Source organism: Lepidothrix coronata, unplaced genomic scaffold, assembly GCF_001604755.1.
Source record: "Lepidothrix coronata isolate B3197 unplaced genomic scaffold, Lepidothrix_coronata-1.0 Scaffold278, whole genome shotgun sequence".
In the NCBI taxonomy this organism is placed as follows: Eukaryota; Metazoa; Chordata; class Aves; order Passeriformes; family Pipridae; genus Lepidothrix; species Lepidothrix coronata.
This window is the reverse complement of record NW_016690458.1, coordinates 649,362-671,271: the sequence shown is the minus strand read 5'-3', so window position 1 is coordinate 671,271 and position 21,910 is coordinate 649,362. Positions and strand designations below refer to the sequence as shown.

The 21,910-nt window shown below is 43.3% G+C and overlaps 1 protein-coding gene across 2 annotated transcripts in view; it reads left to right on the top strand.

Moving 5' to 3' along the window:
• LOC108508015 (ubiquinol-cytochrome-c reductase complex assembly factor 1) overlaps window positions 1-19,876 on the top strand; it is a 48,799-nt gene extending 28,923 nt beyond the window's left edge. For both annotated transcript variants that reach the window (XM_017836492.1, XM_017836491.1), the window contains exons 8-10: window positions 13,838-13,915; window positions 15,313-15,426; window positions 18,703-19,876. In XM_017836492.1, the coding sequence (XP_017691981.1) occupies window positions 13,838-13,915; window positions 15,313-15,426; window positions 18,703-18,837 (327 nt within the window). In that variant the 3' untranslated portion in view covers window positions 18,838-19,876. The remainder of the gene's footprint in view (window positions 1-13,837; window positions 13,916-15,312; window positions 15,427-18,702) is intronic.
• Window positions 19,877-21,910: the final 2,034 nt, after the last annotated feature.

Genomic DNA, 21,910 nt, shown 5'->3' with positions numbered 1-21,910 from the left:
CACTTTTCTTCACTCACTTCTCTCCCCTTCCCATACCCATACCTGACTGAACGCTTTCTCTCCTCTCACCTTTAGCAATTGCAAGGAGTTTTAAATGACTAATAAAGGGCACTTACCCCAGTGTTATGTTCTCTTTATTAATCTTGATCTGTTTATCACTAATAATTCTTTTAAACTGAAGTAGAGGGTTTGTGAGCTGATGGAGGGACACATAACAACTACTTATTTTCAAGTAGTGTAGTCCTGCAATCAGTATATATTCTACCTCCAAAAGAAGGTAGTCAAATATATCAAGAATAGTAGATAAAAAGAAGGTGTCATTAATGTTCTCTGTCAATGCTTTCAAACTCCAGAATCTGAGCCTTTCTCAGAAGTAATGTAAAGGAAAAGAAATTTTACTGGATACTTTTAGGGTGCTAAATTATCATCTGCATAGATCCTAGAAGGTTAGGAAATTCCATTCCCTGCTTTTTCTCTCATGCAGTCTATCAAAGATCAAGATTTAATTCCAATTCCTGTCCTGTGGTACAAATGACAGAGCACCTGTATGGAATTGCCAGTTGGATGCAATTAGTTTAACTTACTGACAGACAGAGCTGCAGTTCTTCAGCTCCTTTCCATATCTAGCAACAATTCCAACCCTTGATGCAGAAAATGGACACTATATTCCTGAATTGATATCCATGGTTTTTTGAAGTATGCCATCTGCTCTTAAATATACCCGTCCACTGGAGCCCAAAAGGGATAGAATGTAAAGCATTTTAACTGCTAATTTACATCAGCTCCAGCTCCAAATGGAGTTTGTATTATTTCAAAACCTGGTTGTTAAACTGCTGAGATCTAAATCTCAGCTACAAAGTTTTGGGACCTGTTAGGCTGAGCTCCTTCAGCACTCCTGAATGTCGGCGAGAGTCAGAAACCCAAACTTGACACAGCTGTAAAAACACAGGGAGAGCCTGTGGCCTCAGCAAATTCTACTGGTGCAGGCATATTTCAGATATAAATTTTACTCTGCTGTCCCTCGTACTAATGAAGTCAGTCTCTTTCGGTGGGTTTGCAGCCAGGTGTGTCCAGTTCTGTGGCTAACCAGTGCTCTTTACTTAATTTTTCCACTAGTGACATTTCTATCAAACTTTAAAAACAAACAGAAAAATTGGCTTGATGCAATGGCTCCAAGTGTTAATAGTAACATTAGGCTGGGTAAAAGACTTCCTTTGGATCCTGCTTTGCCAGAGATCTCCACCTCGTGGCTTGCAGGGAATAGATTTACACTGTGCAAGCTGGAGCTGCCTCATCAGTTTGGGGAGGGAATTCACTCAGGACTAGACATTGCTGCTATTTGTCCTCCCAGCAGAGTTCTGGAGCCACCTGAGTATTGTGCTTTAGTAACTCTGTGGATATAAAAGTTGTTATAAGTTTCAGTGTGTTTTAGACCCTTTAGATGAAGCTGCAGAAGGACTTGTAGGTGCTGGAGTTCCCTGGAATGGGATTTCAGCTGATAAAGGGACAATAAGTATGAGGTTGGAAAAAATTAAAATAAAAGACCCTAACTCCCCTCCCCCCAAAAAATTCCAAACAGAAAAAACAAACACCAAAAAACCCCAACACTCCTCCTCCCTCCCCCAAGCACCCCACACTAATATTTCTGGGTGCAAATCACGTGCTGTCTGAGAGAGACCCTTTTAAGGCTTTATTCCAATAACTTGTAGGCTCCCTTTACCCACGTTGGTTGGGTGTGTTGTGGTGGCATCGTGCTGCTGAAATGAATTCAAAGTTGTTTTCAGTGCAAAGTAACAATTCATTTTGTAACCACACTGTTATAAAATGTGTTCCCAAAGCTGCCAAAGAGATAAGACATGAGGGGAGCTGTCAAGCCCAGTGTGCCAAAGCTGTTTTAATTTATCATAATCTCACTTTCCTGTTTTCCCACCAGACCACTTAGACCCCTGCCCCCTTTTTTTTCCAGGAACACATCTAGGTGTCTTTTGAGTTCGTTTATTGGCTCTGCTGTTCGCAGCACAATGGAGCCTTTGTTACACTTTTAGCTCGAGCTGTTTATACCCAGTGACCCATAATTTGCTCTCAATTACACTCGTGTACATCTGAAGTAATGCCATCAGAATCAATACATATAACTGAGAGCTGAGATCAGCTCTGGGAACTTGAACACCATTTTCTGTCTTGATACTCTTTTCACAATTAGAAGATTTCAGTTGATGAAAAATGCCATTTTACCTTAGAGTAGCTACAGAACTTCCTAAACTCAATATAATTCTGTTTTAAGTTCTTCTTACTGTTGAGTACAAAAACTCTGACCTTTGTAACTGAAGACTCAGAAGTCATGGTTGGAGTGAGACCAGCAAGGTTGTAGAATGGCTTTAGAGGATGAGGGGACGAGGTGGAAAATTGATAGAATTTTAAAGTAGAACTTGAGTTTTGTATGAATTGAACTGTTGATTCACCTGCAGTGGGAAGCTGCTGTACTGAGGGGTCCTTTCCAGGTCTGTCTCTCAAATCTGATTGCAAGTCTGGGAGTCAGTTTGGGATGCACAGAACAGGAAGTACATTTTTGAAAGAGAACGGGGGCAGAAGGAAGGTGGATGCAGAATATTGGGACTGGAATGGGGAGCTGGGATGAAGGAAATGTATTGAGGCAAAGTATTTCAGAGAAGGTACTGATTTTGTTTAAGGAAATGGATAGGATATGAGATAGAGGATAGTGTTCAGGACAGTTGAAAGGGGTTTTTAAAAACCTATAAAACTAAAGAAGAAAAGGTTTTAATTTCAAATGGTCTATGCATATTTTGAAATGCTTTACTAAGACATTTTAAGGAGAAAAATGTTACAATTTTTAATGACCACTTAGAATATATAGAATCTCACCAGTTCCTAATGTTCCCTTTTTGAAAAAGAAACTAAACTCTTGCCAAAGTAGTGAGATACAAAATTGCTGTGTGGTTTTTGTTTTGTTTTGTTTTGTTTTTTTTAATAGGATATCAGCATTGTATGATTAGTGTTACTTGAAGTTATTGTTTTAAGAACATCACAGAAAATAGTTCATCAACCCTAGATCCTTTCTCAAAGAGCTTGAAAGTTCACAGCAAGTTTCCAGTACTTTGTCATTTCATAAATAATAATATCAAGTACTGTTCCAGAGTAAATTCAGTATATTTGATTCTGGAAACCATAATAACTTCAATATGCAGGACAGTGCATGTGTGTGGAATGTTACCTTGAAATATCTTGACTGTGATGAGGTCTGGAGCAAACAGTACCCATGGTGATGCAGATTTAGCTTTACCAGGACATGGAGGTTTGAATTAGGGGTCTCTTTCTCAGGTGGTCTTTAAGGTAGTTGTTCTGCAAGTGGAACTGGCACACCTGGCTGAAATGCTTGGGGCATGTTGAGGATTCCTGGTATGGAAATCAAGGTATAATATATAATATATGCTTGGGTTCTTTTCAGCTGGCCTGCCCCAGTGTTCTGTAGAGTCTGGCATAAAAAAATCAATTTAAATTTCCCAGATGTGTTGGATCCTGTTACTGTAAGGTGGTGTCCTTGGTCTGTTCTGTGCCTCGCTCTGGTGCCTGCAGGAATTACACTGGAAGCTGCCTCGTAGCACCTTTTCTAGAGGTACCTTTCTCATTATTCAGTATTATATTACTCTATATTTATTATATTGGGAAAGGTTCTTCCCCCGGAGGGTGGTTGGCACTGAACAGGCTCCCAAGGCTGCCAGAGCTCCAGGAGGGTTTGGACAATGCTCTCAGGGACAGGGTGGGATTGTTGGGGTGTTTGTGCAGGGCCAGGAGTTGGGCTGGATGATCCTTGTGGGTCCCTCTAACCCAGGATATTCTGTGATTCCCCCCATCCTCACCAGAGGGACTCACATGCCCTGTGGTGCCTGTAGGTGTTGGTGCTGCCCCGTGTTCCTTGGGCTCTCCAGAACATGGTGTAGTTGCCACAGTTCAAATATTGAGCAATGAAATGGCAGCTCCCCACAACTGCACCATTATTTTATTTTGGCACTGTGGAGGTGCTGGTGGGAGCAGGAGGATGATCCCTGCAGGACCTGCATGGTCTCTGGGCTCAACAGGGGGGGTCACAGCTGTGTTGTCACTGTGACCTGGCTCCTGCCAGTGCTTTGTGCATCACTCACCAGCCAGGCTGTGATTCACCTGCTGTCAGTGCAGGGTTCAGTGACATGTTGTTATGCCACTTGTTTTGGACATTTACATTCTCAGCCTCCAATTCTTTTGGAGTTTGCCCCAGAGTTGCTCAGCTGAGATCAGCTGGTCTGCTTGGCTAAGCCTTTTGAGGCTCCTGGAGCAGGGTATCTCCAGTGGCTTTGGTTCTGTTTTAACAGCTCTAAGCTGCTGCAGTGAAAACATGAATGTGCTTTTAAGCTCCTTCATAAAAAAAGAAAATACCAAGAGCAGTGTCTGTTCTAGATCAGACCAAACCAACCATGGAGAGTTTCCCTGTTGTTCCCATACATTTTAATCATGTTGTTGCTTGTGCTTTTCACTGCAGGGAGAAAGTCACTGATATCTTCTGCTTCCTCTTCAGGAATGAGCAACTTAACTTTTCCTTATGTTTTTGTGCCTGCCTGTCTTGAAAGACAGTAACAAGCATCAGTTAAGAATCTGATATGGTGCAGGGAGTGCTGTGGGGCTTTGAGAGGCTGCCCATTCCCTTCCCCTCACACAACTTCCCTGTCTCTGGCAGCTTGGGCAGCACCCGTGGGTTGTGACTTTGATTAAAGCAGTGTGTAGCTGCTGCTGGCTCTCCCAGCTCACCAGTTGCCACTGCCACACTCTGCAGTGTCTCTGGCTGTTCGCCCAGAGCACCTGTGGCTGCCCCATCCCTGGAGGTGTTCAAGGCCAAGCTGGATGGGGCTTGGAGTTAATTATCCTTACACCTCTGTAAGAGCTTGAATATTGTTGTTTCATTCAGAGGTCAGGAAATAATGCTGAAGATTAAAAGATTTGACAAAAATATCAGTGTATCTAATTTTAGAGATCTCTTTTTGTCACTAGCAAAGTGTGCATCGTGTAGATTTTCAGGCTGGTCAGAGGGCCTTGAATCCACAAGGATAACTGCACATAAAAAGGGACATTCAGCTGGCGTTGTGGAGGTGGTGGTGTGGATATTTTGGATGGGAGGTGGTGGTGTGGATATTTTGGATGGGAGGTGGTGGTGTGGATATTTTGGATGGGAGGTGGTGGTGTGGATGGGAGGTGGGGTTAGTACAGTCTTGGTATATGTGAAATATTTTAAGAGTGCAGAAGGTTCAGCAATGCTGATCTGAATTGGTTTTCAGATGGCTTGGGCATGGATTCCATAAATCCACGTGGATTTGGTAGGGAACAGAAGGCAGGCCTGTGAATGACCAGTGGTTTTAGGGGGTGTCACCTGGGCTATATAGTCATTTATCTCATTGATGCTGAGTGCTGGCAGTGCCTTCTGTTTGTAGATGCTGTTTGAAGACTTCATTTTTCAAAAGTGAGGAAGTGGCAGAGCCCCTGTAATTGATGGAAATCCAGGTCTAAAGCCCCAGAGGACAGAGCTGGGTACGGAGGAGCTTAAAAACAATGTGTCTCCTTGAGAGCATCCTAAATTTGCTCTCTTGTATTTCCTGTTCTGTTATGTCCCTGCAGGGGGGAAGATGGCCCATATGTAGGTTTAATCCATGTTATTCGGGAAACAGTGTATAAGGAAATTTTTGGCTTCTTAAAATCCTTGCCCATGCTTTTAGGATCTTCTGGAAGTTTATTTATTCACAGCAGCATTGAATCTGAATGAAATACAGAAGTAAGATGGAAAACTCACAGTGTCTTACCATGCAGCTTTTTCATGGTTCACTTTCTTCCTTTGCCTTTTACTTGAGGGCAGAACTAGGGTAGAGAAATAATTTTTGTTCGCTTCTGAAAGGTTACAGTAATAAAGAAACTCTTGTTAACATCAGAGTATATGGCAGGCAGGAGTTTTCACAGTCTGGCATTGTTTATTTTACCAGCAATTTGGAACCTTCTGCACTCTTAAAATATTGGCAAGAAAATATTTAACTGTTAACTGTTCTGTGGCCTGTGTGTGTTTGAAGCCCTGGGGAGGAGGAGTGCTTGGGGAAATCAGGTTTTTCTCAGCTTATGATTGAAACCAGAAGGTGCAGAATATTGGTAGAAGGTGAAAGCAATGTGACTTCAAATTAGAATTTTACCCAAATGTGGAACTGATGGGAGAATGTCAAAGAGGTCACGTATGAGCAGGGCCCTGCCAGGAGGGAGTGGGAAGGCTGATGGAGCAAACACAAATCAGTCTGCCAGGCAGTGCAGAAATGAATTTGAAAAGGTGATAGTAATTGTGAGTATTTGCATTTGTCCTGGCCTCAGTCACTGGATATTAGGCTGGTTAATTGCTGACTAATTGTATGGACTCTTAACAATTGTCACTCCATTTGAAATGAAATAAACATTTTTTTTGGAGATTTTTGGGAGAGGTGATGGCTGACTTGCTGTTCCTATCCAACAGAAGCTTGTTGTGGTCCCACATTCTTGGAGAAGGAATGAGGTTTTTTATTCTTATTATTTTTCCCCTAGGGGAGGATGACCTGTTTGGTATGAGCAGGATCATTCTTGCTCATATTTCTACATAAAATGTAGCCTCTTCCCATGAGGGTACTAAAAGCTATGGTAAAGGTAGCAGGTTTTTTTAATTGCCCTAGCACTTTTCAGGTGAAATTCCTGCCAAGTCAGCAAAGTGACCTGATGTCTGGTGTCCAGGATCATCTAATGAGCTGTGACTGGAAGCTTGCTGGAAGTCAGGGCAGGAAGGAATAGATACCCAGACTGAGGAGATACCACCAGTATCTGCAAAGGTCAGCAAAAGCTGGACAAAACTGAACGTGCTCAGAACTCCTGCTACTGCCAGATGAAGATTCAGAGTGCTGTGTCTGCCAGTGGCCAGAGATATTTGGAATAAAGTATAAGCAGCAGAACTGTGGATCATTATTCCCTCAGGTCTATTCTCCTGGCATTCACTAACGAGTAACCTGAGAGCTGCACGGGGAATGTCGTGTTTGGGATCACTGACAGAAATCCTCCAGGAATGCACAGGCCCTTTTTTTACCTCTCTGGTATTTTTTGCTCTTTAATGCCCCGTGGCAATGACTTCTGCCACTTAATTGTGTTGCGTGAGAAAACACTTTTCATTTTATTTTTAAGGTATTATTTGTTCATTTCATCAGATTCTTTTCTACATCTTTTTTAATGAGAAACAGTGAACAATAATTCCTTGTTCATCTGCTCAATACCTCTCCATGATCTCTCCATCATCTTCCTCCTCATTTCATCCTGAATATAACTAGTGTTTCCTCATATGTCTCATCATCTTGGTCTTCTCTGTGTGTTTTCTTTTACTTTTGAATCTATTCTGAGATTAAAAGGTAACTAATATGTGCAGCTTTTTATATACACAATGGATTTATGGCAGAACAGGGTTCCTCCTTTTGTTTTATATTCCCTTCAAATAATGCCTAAAATTTGTCTTTTTCCGCACTATTGAATTGTAGAACTTATTTTTTTTCTCTTAAAGATCCAGTTCCAGAATTGTAGCTGCTAAGTGTGTGCACATTATTATATAGATTTTATGGATTATTTTTTAACACCTACTGCTAGTACCATTATCAGCCCTGAAAATCACTATTCATAACTGTCTGTGATTTTTATTTTCATTTATTGTATTTTCTACTGATTTGTACTTATCTGTTTCTGCTGAAATACTTTCCAGAATGGCTGTCACCTTTCCTGGCTCTGCAGCCCTGTTAATGTTATCCAATATGTTTCATTTAGTTTAGTACCTTATGATCCCTGGAATTTTGTTGCTCTTGACTGAAGTCAAGAGTTATTTGAAGTCTTTTTCTGTGGGCAGATCTTATCACCTGGAATATGATGGACTGGAAGTGTTTAAGGCCAGGTTGGACAGGGCTTGGAGCAACCTGGTCTAGTGGAAGTTGCTGGACATGGAGACCTGTTGGAGGTTACTCTCTAAACAAACAGCAAGTGTTGGGAATTACCCTGAGCTGAAATGGGTTGGGAGAATACTTGGAAGAAGCACATATCAGCTTGTAGGACTTTGACTTCTGTCAGGGATCCTGGCTGCTGTTGGAGGCAGGATACCCTGGACCCCTTGGGCTGATCAGTGTTTGTGGTGTGACACTTTCTGGCAGTTCCTGAGGTTTGTCTCAGTAAAGAACTGGAGCTTCACAGCATCTCTGTGAGTGCTCATGGTGAATATTTACCTTAATGATTCATCCACCTTTACTACTGTCTCCTACAAGTGCCTCTTCTAAACTGGGTTCTGGAACTTCCTTTCAATTTATCCGGCTGAATTCCTGATTCCGGTGTGTTCGGAGACACGTTCGTGACCAGTTTTAGGCTTTTAGCAAGTAGTGTTTTAAGAGGCATCACAGGAAAACCCCTCAACAACTGCTCACCTTACAGGGGATCAGCACAACTCGACAGAGCACAGCAATCTGACCTCTTTTCTCTGATCCTTCTCTTGAGAGGTTGTCAGTGAGCTCTGCCAGCCACGTTCTGCAGGGAAGCAGGAATTTGGAATAAGCCCCCATACACTGGATACAGTTCAGATTGTACTGGAATCTCCTCTGCATCTGTAACTGTTACCATGGCAGAGTTTCCTAATTAATGAGCTGCAAGATAGGAACAAACCTCATTTTCTGGGTATCAGGCAGGTAGGGACGAGCATCTGGTTTTGCTGAAACTTGTTGTATAACTTGCTTTTCTGTGTCTGCTTGGAATAAACTTGCTCTAAGGAGTCTTATTTATTAATCAATTAATAAATGATTACACAATTGGTATGAAGGTAGCAGAATGTGTACAAGTTTTTCCATTACCATGGTGTTTTTATGGGTTGAAGATTTTGGCAGGAACTGGTTCTGCTACAAGGTAACATTTAGCTTTTATCTAGGTTAATACAATATTGGGGTAGGTTGTCAGCAAATGTTGAAGAAGGCTTTAAAGACTCTTCTCTGAAGTTAATAATTAATGAGGTGTATTACAAAACTACTTCTAATTAAAAAATTACAAAATTTATCAGAAGAGTTAATATTTAAAGTATGCAGGGACTCACAGCTGTGGCTAATTACAAGCAGTGATCTGCTTTGCAGACAAAGTAGCAGAGTGGTTAATAAAAGACTCTAAAAGTGAATAATTTCTTCAATATCTTTGTCAGCTCACAAGTACATGAGATTGCCTGAAGGAACTGGCCTTTATTTACTGCTGCAGAAATATTTTTAATCTCTTTTATTAATTTAATCTTTTTGATCCTAGCTACAGTCTCAGTAATTTCAAAATTACTGTCCTACAAGCAATAGTGATGTTATAGGACAAAATAAAAGGGCTGCATGCAGCTTTGCCCATTTAATGTCATGTGTGTTTATTAAGAGGGCAGCAGACACCCGAAAAGCCCGTATATAACTGTATGTGCTTAAATATTATTTATAACTAATGTAAACTACCTTTCAAGTCATTCTTTCCAATTGCAACTTGAGAGAATGGGCATAAAAATGTCTAAATGTTTGCAGGATGACCTTTTTATCCAGAAAGCTTGGTCCTGGGAGCTTTTGCTGATATTCCTGCTCCAGCAATCAGAAGTGTCCGTGGGAGTGGATGATGTTTATGGCAGTGGGGCAGCAGAAGTCCCCAGAGTGGACTCAGACCTGTGTACCTTGTTTTGGTACACAGGAATGAATTTATTTTTACTGTATCAGCATAAAACCACTACTTTGCTGTTACAACTTTGACCACTCCAGCCGTGTGCTGCTGATGTGGTGTGTTGTGCACCCAGTGTGAACATAACCTGAAAGAGCCTAATCTGAGTTTGAAAAGATGACTGTGCTGACACATCTGCTGCGTTCAGGTACAGGAGCAAATACATTGTACAGAAGAGTCTTTTTATTCTAGCAGGAATGGTATAATGAGAATGAGGGGGTGGAAACCCAAGCCAGAAAATTCAAATCTGAAATGAGATACACATGTTCAACTGTGAGGGTGATATGCTTTAGCCAAACACAACTTAGTGAGCTTAGTACAGGGGGAACTCGGTGAAATGTAATGGTCTGTGATATGCAGAGGGTCAGGTTCTATGATCTAATCATTTCTTCTGGCTGAAATCTCTTCATAAAAAAATCTAGTTCAAGCATAACTTACAGCCCAAAGAGAGGAGTTGCTGCCTGAAATTCAATGACTAGTGCTTGTGCAAGGCAGTTAGAAATGCCCCTTCTGGCTTTATAGTCTATGGATGGATTAATGTGTTAAAGTAGCTTAAGGGTGCAACGCATGCTGGCAAAAGCTGAAGCAGAAAGAAACTCCTGTTCAAGTGCTCTCAGACAGTGACTCCTGTTCAAGTGCTCTCAGACAGTGACTCCTGTTCAAGTGCTCTCAGACAGTGCAGCCTGTGGCCATCACAGCTGGGCTGTGCTGGCAGGACACGGGGGTGCAGTGAAACCGCTGGGGATCCGCAGGCCCTGCTCCGTGGGGACGGGCTGTTCCTGTCCCAGATCCCTGGGCTGGATGGCTCCAAGCAGGCAGAGCACATCAGAGCCTGTAGAATCAGGAATTGTTAAGGTTGGGAAATACCATTAAGAATATCAAGTCACCATCAACCCAACACCACCTCTATATTCACCATTAAACCACGTCCCCAAGTGCCAGAGCCACATGTTTCTTGAACACTTACAGGGATGGTGGCTCCACCACTGCCCTGGGCAGCCTGTCCTAATGCTTTACAACTCTTTCTGCTGTTTCTTTTCCCTAATATCCAATTTAAACCTCCCCTGGCACAACTTGAGGCCATTTGCTCTCGTCCTGTCACTTGTTACCTTCCAGTCTGTGCACGCTGAGCCTGCTCTGCACCGGGAGCCAAAACAAGTGGGGAGGAGGAGGAGACACATTACCCAGGAATGCTCTCAGTCCAACACAGGACACTGATATGGGCTGATCCTAGAGCAGCGTTCACTTTAAATACTGTGCCCATGTGTAAGGTGTTTTCCTACCTGTCCAGCAGCACAGGAAAGCAGTGTGCTCTTACTTTCCTAGAACTCTTAGAATGCAAAATCTTGACTGAGGCTCGACGCTGTAACTCGTGACCCTCAGCACTTGGCTGTTGGGTGATGCACACAAACTCCTTCAGGCCAAAGATGAGGTTCCTTCAGAACGACACTGAAAATGCAGCATCTGTTTGCTGCAGTTGTCCCATGGGCAGGAGTCTGTCAGTGAAGAGTTGTGACATGTAGTAGGAAGATACGTTAGCTGTACATTTCCTTTTGTAAAGGTCTTGGAGGGGTGAGATCTGTACCAAAAATGGGTTCCTTGTTTTGAACTAACACAGTCCTGGGCCAGTCAGGCGATAGTCCATAAATCTCTGCAGTGACAGCTCTGCACTGGGTTGTTCCAAGGAAGGCAAAGGGGCGAAGTCCCAAGAAGAGCTCCAGATGTTACTGATTTTTTCCCTGTTATTAGCAATTACTCACTTGGAATTCTCTAGCAGTTTTCCTTCTTAATAACAGACTGTGGAAGAGTCAGCAGAATCATGACCAACCAGATCATGAAACTTGCCAGTGGTGAGAACGTGCACAAGCTCTGAAAGAGGAAGCGCTTCCAGCAAATGCTGATTTGGATTTACTCATTTTTCTTGATTTATAAAGAAGGATTTTTTCCTTCAGTGTTTGTACCTAACCAATGCCAGTTGTATTCTTCAGAAACTGCAATATTCATTTAAATATCATTTTATTGCCTAAGATACAGCTCCATCCCCAGACTCATGTTTTATATCCGAAACTGTCTTTTAAGATGTATTTATTGCCATGTTTGTTTAACTTGGTTATCTCCTTCATCCATCTATTTCTTGCTAACTTAAAGCTGCTGCTCTTTGTTTTTAGTAGGGAAAGCTGCTTCCCCAGGGATGTATAGTCCAGGACTTGTCTCTGTAATGGGACTATTTGTTTTCTTTGCCCCTTGCAGTTGCCTGCTGTAACATTTGTAGTATGTGTTAAGTAATCCTTGAGGTAACATTTTTATTATGTCATAAAAAGTGCGTGGCAAATATATAATAACTCATGGAATTTGTTTGTTTAAAATGGAAGGATAATTTATTGAGTGTGTTACATGAGACCTGCTCCCCCTTATTAGAGCTGTAGAAGTGCAGCTTATTTAGAAGTATGTTCTATTGAGAAAAACCACGATCTCTGACATGCATAGAAGGTTTGAGCATGGTTGGGTAGAAATGACATCATAGTTTATGTACTCAATAAAAATTTAATTAAGTCATTACAGAAGTTGCAGTCATCATTTAACCCTCTGATTTCTTATGTTTAGTTCTTTTTTTAAACATTCAATAATAACCAGTCTCCAAATCTTGATAGCCTATAAAATATCTGCATGAATTTTAATAGTTTATATTAATGGAAAAATATGAGTAACTGACATAAAAGGAATTTTCCTTGTGTTTGCACTATGTGCATTGCTATAAAAATCAACAGATGAAAAAAGACAGTGGTTTAATGGAAGAATATTTGAACTGGAGCTTTGCTCACTTGGCAAAAACTAACTCCTGTTTTGACTGAAAACCTGTTGCATAATTACCGAGGTGAATACTCATAAGGATGCTGAGAGAGTATTCAGGACAAGAGGTTCCCAGTGAGATGGGCTGTACCTCAAGGACCCTGCACTCCTCTTCACTGTCTCTGTTTTGTAAAACTTGTCTCCAGGCTCAGTCTCACACCTGAGTGTCCTGCTGGCGTGCAGGGCTGGATTATCCTTGTATTTTATAGGTCAGTAGAAAAGAAACGCTTGGATTCCTCACCAGAGCCAGGACAAAGAAGCAGCTTTGCTAAAGTGTAGCTGAGCCCTTGGGAGAGGAACTGAATCACTTTGGTGATGAAGTACAGGCAAAAGGGACAGACTGTGCACGAGGGAGATGCACAGGAGGCACTTCAGCCGTCCCTCTGCATCCAGCAGTTGCTCCAGTTCCATCTTAAGCTCACATGGGGTCAGTTCTCAAGCCAATGGGTGGCTTAGGCCAAACCAGTAAATATTTAAGCAGTTGTTAAATTTAGTTGAAAGTCAGTGTGGAACTTGGACTGAGGCACACAGCATCAGGGGGAAGTCGCTGGGTCATCACAGACTCTGAAAGAAATTTAGTCATAGTCAAAAACTAGTGAGTCTGAGCTCCAAGAGATGCTGTAGAGGCAGAATTCATGTGCTTGCTGACTGAGAGCCAGTGCTGACAGGTAAGGAGGGAGCAGTGGCAGGGATGGTGTCTCTGTCTTTAGCATTCCTGTACTTTCACTGCAGTGGCACGTCCAGTTCTGCAGTCCATGCTTTGGGAGAAAAAAGTTGAAAAACCTTTGAGTTTCTAAGAATGAATCAAGGTCTGGAAAAGCTGCTCAACAGTTAAACTACAGAGGAGTCTCCATTCTCTTGGGCTGTGCTGGCACTGCCAGGACAGCTTTGCTTCCTGCTGCTCCAGCAACGTTTTCTCTCTGCTCGTGCAGTGGTGGCAGAGCTGTTGGCTCAGGGTGGTTCTGCCAGTTGTATATTGAGTAACACCAACTGCATTTGTGTCAGAATGAACAGAGCTGTGTCTCAGGGGGTTCTACAGGGACTGACTGCACCAGGGTTTTGCTTACAGCTACTTCCTCAGCAAGCTGGGCTGGGGCACTGGTTTTTCTTTGCCTGCTCACAGTGAAACTGGTAACATTTTCTCCTCACCCCCTCTTTAGAGCCTACACTGATGGTTTTCTGGTTTATTTTTCAGATTAATTCTGTTGCTCTAAAGGAAGATTTGAAAAGTATGGTAGAAAATTTCTATGCAGCTCTGTTTGGATACGATGAGGTAAGAAGGATGTTTTCAGTGAATGTGCCACAACTGGGCCATCTAATTCATGAACTCAGAATATTCCAGATATTACGTAGAACATTCAGTGTCCATATCTTTGGAGAAATGTTATGTTAGGGAAGAGACTTCTTAGTTATGTACCCTGAATGAAAGGACTTTTAAGAGAACAGCACAGAGCACATAGATTTAAACCATGGGATGTGGAAGGGGTTAGGGTGTTCTTGATGCTACTTCTCCATCCCTGCTTGGCCATCACTAAACCATTTCCTCCCTCTGAATCCCATTGTACTAAGCTGTACTTTGAAAACAAAGAGTATTTATGGAGTATTTATAGGGAGTCTGTGTGAGAATATTTATAGGCAGTACCTAATAATATGTGGGGGCAAAAGCACCACTGTGCACAAGTGTCTGCAGGACTTCCAAGAGGAAAATAATGACATCATCTCTTTTTGTAGTTATTTTTTTGCTCTAGTGAGTGTTGCTCTTCAGATGCTCTTATTCACATAGTGGTACTATTTCTTTGCACAGTGATTTGCATTATTAATATCTTGTAAATGTAAAGTCATAGAGTTGTGGACAGTATTACACATACAAATTTGTAATCTAGTTATAACTAGATGTGTCTGCCTGTGTTTTGTTGACAGTCTTTTTGGAAACAAAATGTCTGCTTCAGTTGAAGACAAGTGTTGACTTTTTTATTTTTAACTGAATATTTTACAGTCCTGTTTTGCCTTTGGCAAATGGACTAGCAGAAAACAGGAGTTAAGAGACTATAGTGATAATACCACATAATCTAAGAAGACAATAAAAGTGGGAGAGGATTTGGATGAAAAGCTTCATGGATGTGGTTCCTGTATAAACCAAAGCCAATATTAGATTTAACTGGAAAAATCTACATGATTCTTGATGAGGAGGAGTTCTCTCTCATTTAGAATGAAAAGTAAAAAAGCAAAGCAAAATAGCAAAATCCAGACTACATTTCTGCAACGTTGGATTAAATATCCTTTAATTTTTCTTTTCCAAGTCTTATGGGCTTCACACATTCCCCTGAGATGGTGCTGCCTTCTCTGCAAGGTCACCACTTTTATGGTAAAGATTTCATAACACAGAAATGCAGTTATCAACTCCTGCATTAGGAATACCCTGACCCAGGTTTTTTCCAAATTAACTTGCCAGAATATTGGTTACAGGCTGCTCTGTAAATTAATTTAAGGCCAGGGTTGTTTTTCCATTCTGGGAAAGAGTGATGTTGCTGCCTTTCCATGTGCAGGGCCCGTGGCAGCTGTGGCTGTGAGACAGGTGCCATGGCCAGGGGCCAAGTGCACTGACGTGGGTGTCTCGTGTTCAGACCCTCTTCACGTGCAGTTTTTAATCCCCCTCTGTACTTCCTTTAGGGAATCTTGTCTGATGATCATGTTCTGGCAGCAGCTCTTTGGAGGAACCTTTTTAACAGGAACTGTGACGACCCTCGGCATCTGGAGTTACTCGTGGAGTACGTGCGCAAACAGGTACGGAGGGAGGCTCCTCCCCAGCCTCTCTTTACAATATTGAATACTTGTTTTTATTGCTTGCATATGTAGCTCAGTTCTCATAAATAAATCTGATTTTAATATTCAGTGATCATGTTTAAGGAGAAAAAGGTAAAAATATAAAATCTGGATTATATTTATTATAGAATCAGAGACTATCCTGGGTTGGAAGGGACCCACAAGGATCATCCAGTCCAACTCCTGGCCCTGCACAGACACCCCAACAATCCCACCCTGTCCCTCAGAGCATTGTCCAAATACTCCTGGAGCTCTGGCAGCCTTGGGGCCGTGCCCACTGCCCTGGGGAGCCTGGTCAGTACCAACCACCCTCTGGGGGAAGAACCTTTCCCTGAGATCCAACCTGAGCCTGCCCTGACACAGCTCCAGCCGTTCCCTCAGGTCCTGTCACTGGTCATCAGAGAGAAGAGATCATTATTGCAGTTTGGTGAAAAGAGAAGCTCACAGAATAATGAACCACTTCTGCTCCTCTTTCTGGACATCTGCTATGGAGGGGCTTGAAAAATCTGTCAGAAATGGGCTGCAGCTTGTTGTAGGTTATAATTGTTGTTTTGGAGGTGGGATCCTCATAGTGAAATAGCTTGAAAGTCTCTGATGATCTTTGGGGGAAAGAAGGAAAAGGTTTTGTTTTCAAGACTAATTTCTGTTTCTTTCAGTTATTACCTGGAGGAGACAATACTGAGTAGTGTTTGTCCTCTTAACCTTGAGGAGGTTTGTGATTAAGGTTTCTAGGAAATGTTCATGGGATACAGCCCAGGTGGGCATCAAAGAAAAGGGTGAGAGAGGTTCTGGAGAAAGAGTGTAGGGTGTTGGACAGGGAATTGAGGACCAGAATTTCCACAGCATCATTCCCTGTAATGTTTCCAATACTGTATTCAGGATCAGATAGAGGTTTAGAGAGAAAGTATTTCAGTTTGTGTCTGAGAAAATGGCATGGGAAATCAAGGGCTAGGCTTCCCAAGGGACTGAGGACACTTTGGGAATGCCAGAAGGCTCTCGGGAGGGACTGGCTTAATTTAATGCTGAGGGTTGCTGATGCTTAACATCAGTGGGGCTGTAGGAAAGTTTGCAGGCAGCAAACACATATAAGAAGTCACTTGGGACAATTTCCTGCCAGATAGGGAATTCGTTGCACTTCTGTATATTCAAGCAAAGGTGAGAAGCAATCAGCAGTTCAATAGGAAAGAGTGATCAGGTAGAAAAATGTGGCACGTTGGGGAGGAATCAGCACAGGTTCTGTGCAGATGGGTCATTCCTGCAGACAGGTGGTGCACTTGAGGAGAACATTCCCAGCTTTACAGATATGTCAATGAGCTCTGAACTTTTACCACACAAGAACGAGGCATTGAGATTACAATTGTATTATCAAAACTTCAGCTCAGCACTCTGTAGTGTTTAAAAAAAATGTAAAACAAAATGCTCAGAGCTATTAAAGAATAGAGAATAAAATGGTGCTGTCCTGCCACTTTTTACATCCATGGGACCTGTATGAGCTTGAATATGTTTAGTTTGGGTGCTGACCATCAAGACAGACAAAACCTGAACTGGAGAAGGCTTAGAGAGGACCAATAAGGGTGACAGTGAAACAGCTCCTTTATTAGCAAAGAGTAGGATCCCCTGTCCAAAAAAAACCAGCTGAGAAAGAATAGGAGATAGCTCTGGGAAACCCTGAAGGCATGTGAAAGGTGTGCAAGGAAAGGTGTTCAGTGACACAGGAACGGGGGGACAGAATGTTGCCACTGCACATGGATTCCAAAGCCACTGTCCAGGGCCATTACAACCACTTCAGACTCAAATTCCCTGAAAGAAAAGGTTTTGAGAGGGAGGGAAATCAGGAAGATAGCACTGTGTGCATGTGCTGTGTTTAACTCCTCCTGGGGAATCTACTGGTGGTGGCTGTGAGGAGCAGGGCACTGTGCTTAGGTGGCTTTTTGATGTGGCCATTGGTGCATTCTTTCCTCTGTTGAGGAACTCTTTGTCCAATTATCCTTTGTTTCCAGTAACATTGTGTACCAGGTCTTCCCCACAATTTCCTGTGGACCCTTCTCTAACATTGGCTATTAGTGGATGCCAGAGAAGAACATACTAACAGGGCAACATATGCACTGTGCCCCTGCTCAGCTCCCAGCCTTTCTGAGCCAGCAGTGGTCAGCTTGGCTTCCACTGACCCTTGAGGGACTATTTTCTTTTTCTTTCCCCTCCCTGTATTTACAGTGTCCTGTGGCAGCAAGTTAATCCTATGCTATATGGCAAGAGGTTTTTTTATTTTGCTTAAATTTCATTAAATCCCCAAGTATTTTGCCCAGAGAAGCTGTGGCTGCCCCATCCCTGGGAGCGTCCAAGGCCAGGTTGGATGGGACTTGGAGCAACCTGGGCTAGTGGAAGGTGTCCCTGCCATGGAGGGGGTGGAACGGGATGGTCTGAAAGGTCCCTTCCAACCCAAACCATTCTGGGATTTCTTGTATTGTGAGGATGAGTGTTCGTTCCATGTTCATCTCCTCCAGCTCCTGTGCTTTTATGTGCTAAATCCCAGGTGTTCCCTACTGGTCAGGTCTTTTTTGTCTACTGAAAAGCCTCAGTCTGTGTGAAGCCCTTTTAATGAGAGCCCTCCACAGGGTGATGATATGGGCAGTGTTGCCTGCAGGAATGCCAGGAAGATAGAATGACTCACGGTAGCTCTGCGTGGCTCCTCTTTGCCCTGATGCCAAACTCTCAGAGGAGGCATTAGCTGAGGTGTTAGTGGAGAGCCTGACGCAGGTGACTCCAGAGGATCTGCAGATCCTTATCTCCCAAGCCTTGCCATGGTGCTTTGCAGTCACAGAATCACAGAATATGCTGAGTTGGAAGGGACCCACAAGGATCATCCAGTCCAACTCCTGGCCCTGCACAGGCCCATCCCCACAGTCACCCCCTGTGCCCCAGAGGATGATCCAAACCCTCCTGGAGCTCTGGCAGCCTTGGGGCTGTGCCCACTGCCCTGGGGAGCCTGGTCAGTGCCCAACCAGCCTCTGGGAGAAGGATCTTTTTCTAATATCCAACCCAAGCCTTCCTGACACAACTTCAGGCCATTCCCTTGGGTCTTGTCACAGTGGGAAGCAATCTTTTTAGGTCTACCTTGTGCAAATGGCAAAGCAGGCAAAAATCTCCCTGTTGTGCTTGCCTTCTGCACGTGTTTGTGCAGCTCTTGAGAGCCTTGACTGGGTGATGGACAGTGGCAGTGACGTGCTGTGCTTGCAGGTGCAGCACCTGGACGCGCTGAGCGGGGAGGACCTGCTGCTCACAGGCGAGGTGAGCTGGCGGCCGCTGGTGGAGAGCGACGCCCGCAGCATCCTCAAGCCCCTCTCCCCCGTTTACAACGACGAAGGACTCTGAGATCCCTGTCAGAACAGCTTGGGAGCCGTGCCTGAAGTGGGACTGGGCCGAGGCTGTGGGCTCAGGAAGGAAAATCTGCTGTTGGAAGAAAAATGTTTCATTAGCTATCCCATCCGTGGTGCCTCAGTAGCAACCTGGACAGCCATACTCCTCTGAACCTTCACCCGCAAGTAAATCCTCGTTGGTTTGAGAACCTCTGTCCTTTTTATGGCCCTGAGTGGCCCTGGCTGTCAGATGGACAGAGCTGCCTTCTGTCTTTAGGAAACCAGGTATTCACCATGACATAGAGTTCTCTCAAGAAGACATTTCTGTCCTTTGCCTCGTTTAAAGAACTGCTACCCAGAGACACAGTGGTGTCCTCTGCTCCCTGAATGGTTGTCAATGCAAATCTGAGCTTTGCATATTAGATGTTAAATATATGTTTTAAAAGCCTGATATTGAGATGGAATGGTCCATCTTTGCTTTAGTGGAGTTAAGAATTGCTTTAAAAGATTCTGGAGGGTTTTCTGTGAAAATCCTTTTTTAGAAACTCTGCTCTGTTGCACAAGAATGAGAGAATGCAAAGAATAATGCACGGTCCCCAGCAATCCTCTGTGTCTCTGGCCATCTTAGGGAGATTAAAGCCCAAATCATGGCTGGGCTGGCACAAAAGCTGCCTCAGTACTTGATGTTCCAGTCTGCCTTGCTGATACTTCCACGTTCTCTGTAGAGTTGTGCTCTAGGAATTTCTTCCTGAAAAGAACATCCCTGTTTGTGTCGCTGGGACAGGACTCTGCCATCCTCCTTACCCCATAACATGGTCCAGGGCTTTTTAACAAGACCCATCAGTGCCAGAGAAAACTTTCTATGGCTGTGCAGGCAAATAATGCCAACACAGTAATTAGGGGAGCAGGAGCTGCACTGGTGAGATCAGCAGAGGCTGAGGTGCTCTGTGTGGGTGGAGGGTTCACCAGGCTGTTTCCAGGTCAGTGGCAAAACCAGTTTTCATTTCTCTCCTGTCCAAAATCCGAGTCAATAATAAATGTCAGTCTGGGTAAAATTGCTGTGTGTTTGTTTTTTGTGCCCTGTGTGCTTTTGATAAGAATAAGCCCTATAAAATCAAGGCTTATTCCTAATAAAAATATTAAACAAAAGTCAAAGGTGATAGTCCTTAATTTATGAATTTAATCCTCAATTTGTGACTCCTTAATCTGGTGAAAGTGTGACTGTGCCTGGCTGTGACTGTTCTTCCTTCTCAAGTTGCTTTCTTCATAGTGTGTGTGTGTTGGGGAATATTTGCCATCCCTTCTCCATGCAAAGAGCAGTGGGATGCAGGATAGAGGCTCCCAAACACTGCCTTGTATTTTTTTTTTTAAATCTTCTCTTAGGGAGCCTTCTGTGTATAAAACAGGCATTTTGTTATTTTTTTTCCAAGGCGAACTTCCTCAGTTTAACTTGTTATAAAATGAGTCATGTAAAGAGCCCCTCTCTGTGTGAGGTGTATCCCTTCTCTGTGAAAACATTACAGCCCAAACAACTTGCTTGCAGTTTATTTAAGATGCTTTTGTTGAAAGCTGAGCTAAGCAGAGAAACCTCTTATGTGTGAAGTATTATACAGTGTGTGTGAGATAATAACACCTTGTAATTCATTACAGCTGGCTTGTATTTACATAAAAGAAGGCTGAGCTGTGTAGGAATTTGCTGATTAATTTATTTTTAATGAGAGTGAAGTATACCAAGTACCAAAATAAACTTTACTTTGTGTATCTTACTGCTCCTGAAATAGGTGGAAAAATTAATGGTAGATATTTTGGCTCAAAGCTACATACATTAATTCATATACAAAACAGTTATTTAAACTTTAACCCCTTTTCTGCTATGTAATTTAAACCTGGGCTCGTGTTATCCATGCCATGGGAACACGAGACTGGGATTCCACCACCATCCAGCCTGAGAGACCGTGTACGTCTGCGGTGCCCACGTGAAACCAGGAGCTGCTGGAATTCCTGGGACAGCTGGTCTGGAGGTGACAATGCCCTCTGTACTCTGAATGTGGTCAAAATGGAACCCTTCCCTGTGTTTATGGGCAGGAGGCTCCAGAAATGATGGTGCCAGATGCACTCATTAGCATCTGCCTTTGCTCCTTTTATTAGGGTGAGAATAAAGACCTGTAATCACGGCCCTGCCTGGGCCCTGAAATGCTGCACCCACCCGCTGGCTGGGCTGAGCCAGCACTGGGGTGTGTTTGGGGTGTGGGGCCTGGTGAGAAAGTAAGGGAGAAACTGTCTCTGAGTTACAGAAAGGTAATTTGTTAGAGAGGAAACATCCACTGGAGGCTACACAGGACCAGGGAAGAGTTTGCTTCCCAGTCATTAGTTACCCAGAGACAGGATCTGGATGTACAATATTAGATTGGATATTGGGAAGAAATTCTTCCCTGGATGGGGGGGAGGGTCCTGGCACAGGTTGCCCAGAGAAGCTGTGGCTGCCCCATCCCTGGAAGTGTCCAAGGCCAGGTTGGATGGGGCTTGGAGCAACCTGGGCTGGTGGAAGGTGTCCCTGCCCATGGCAGGGGTGGCACTGGATGGGCTTTAAGGTCCCTTCCCATACAAACCATTCTGTGATTCTGATATGACCTCTCTTACTCTCAAGAGGTGAAGAAAGGTGAGCTGGAAAGGTGCCATTGCCAGTATCTTATGTAAGACATCTTCCTTTACAGCCAGAATTTTAGAGTCCTTGAAAGAAAATACATTTCCAGTAGCAAAACCTGCTCCCTGCAAGTGTTCCAGCAGCAGTGACTGGTGGGTGAGTGATTCTTATGCACAGCACTGCTCCAAGGGCAGCAGAACAGAGGGGTCTGAACCAAACATTGTAAAACCCACCTTTTCCCATTTTCAAGGTTTTCCAAAGGGAATGATTGAAGGTGTTTTGCTTATGGACAGTTCTTTGTTTATGCTGCTGGGTTTTTGGAAAGTGGTCTCAGAGCATCTTGGGGGCACTTACTGTATTTCAAGTGAACATATGCACGTGCATTTCTTCTGGAAGGAATCTTGTAAAGCACTTTATCATCCATCCTGATCTCCTGTCTCTCATA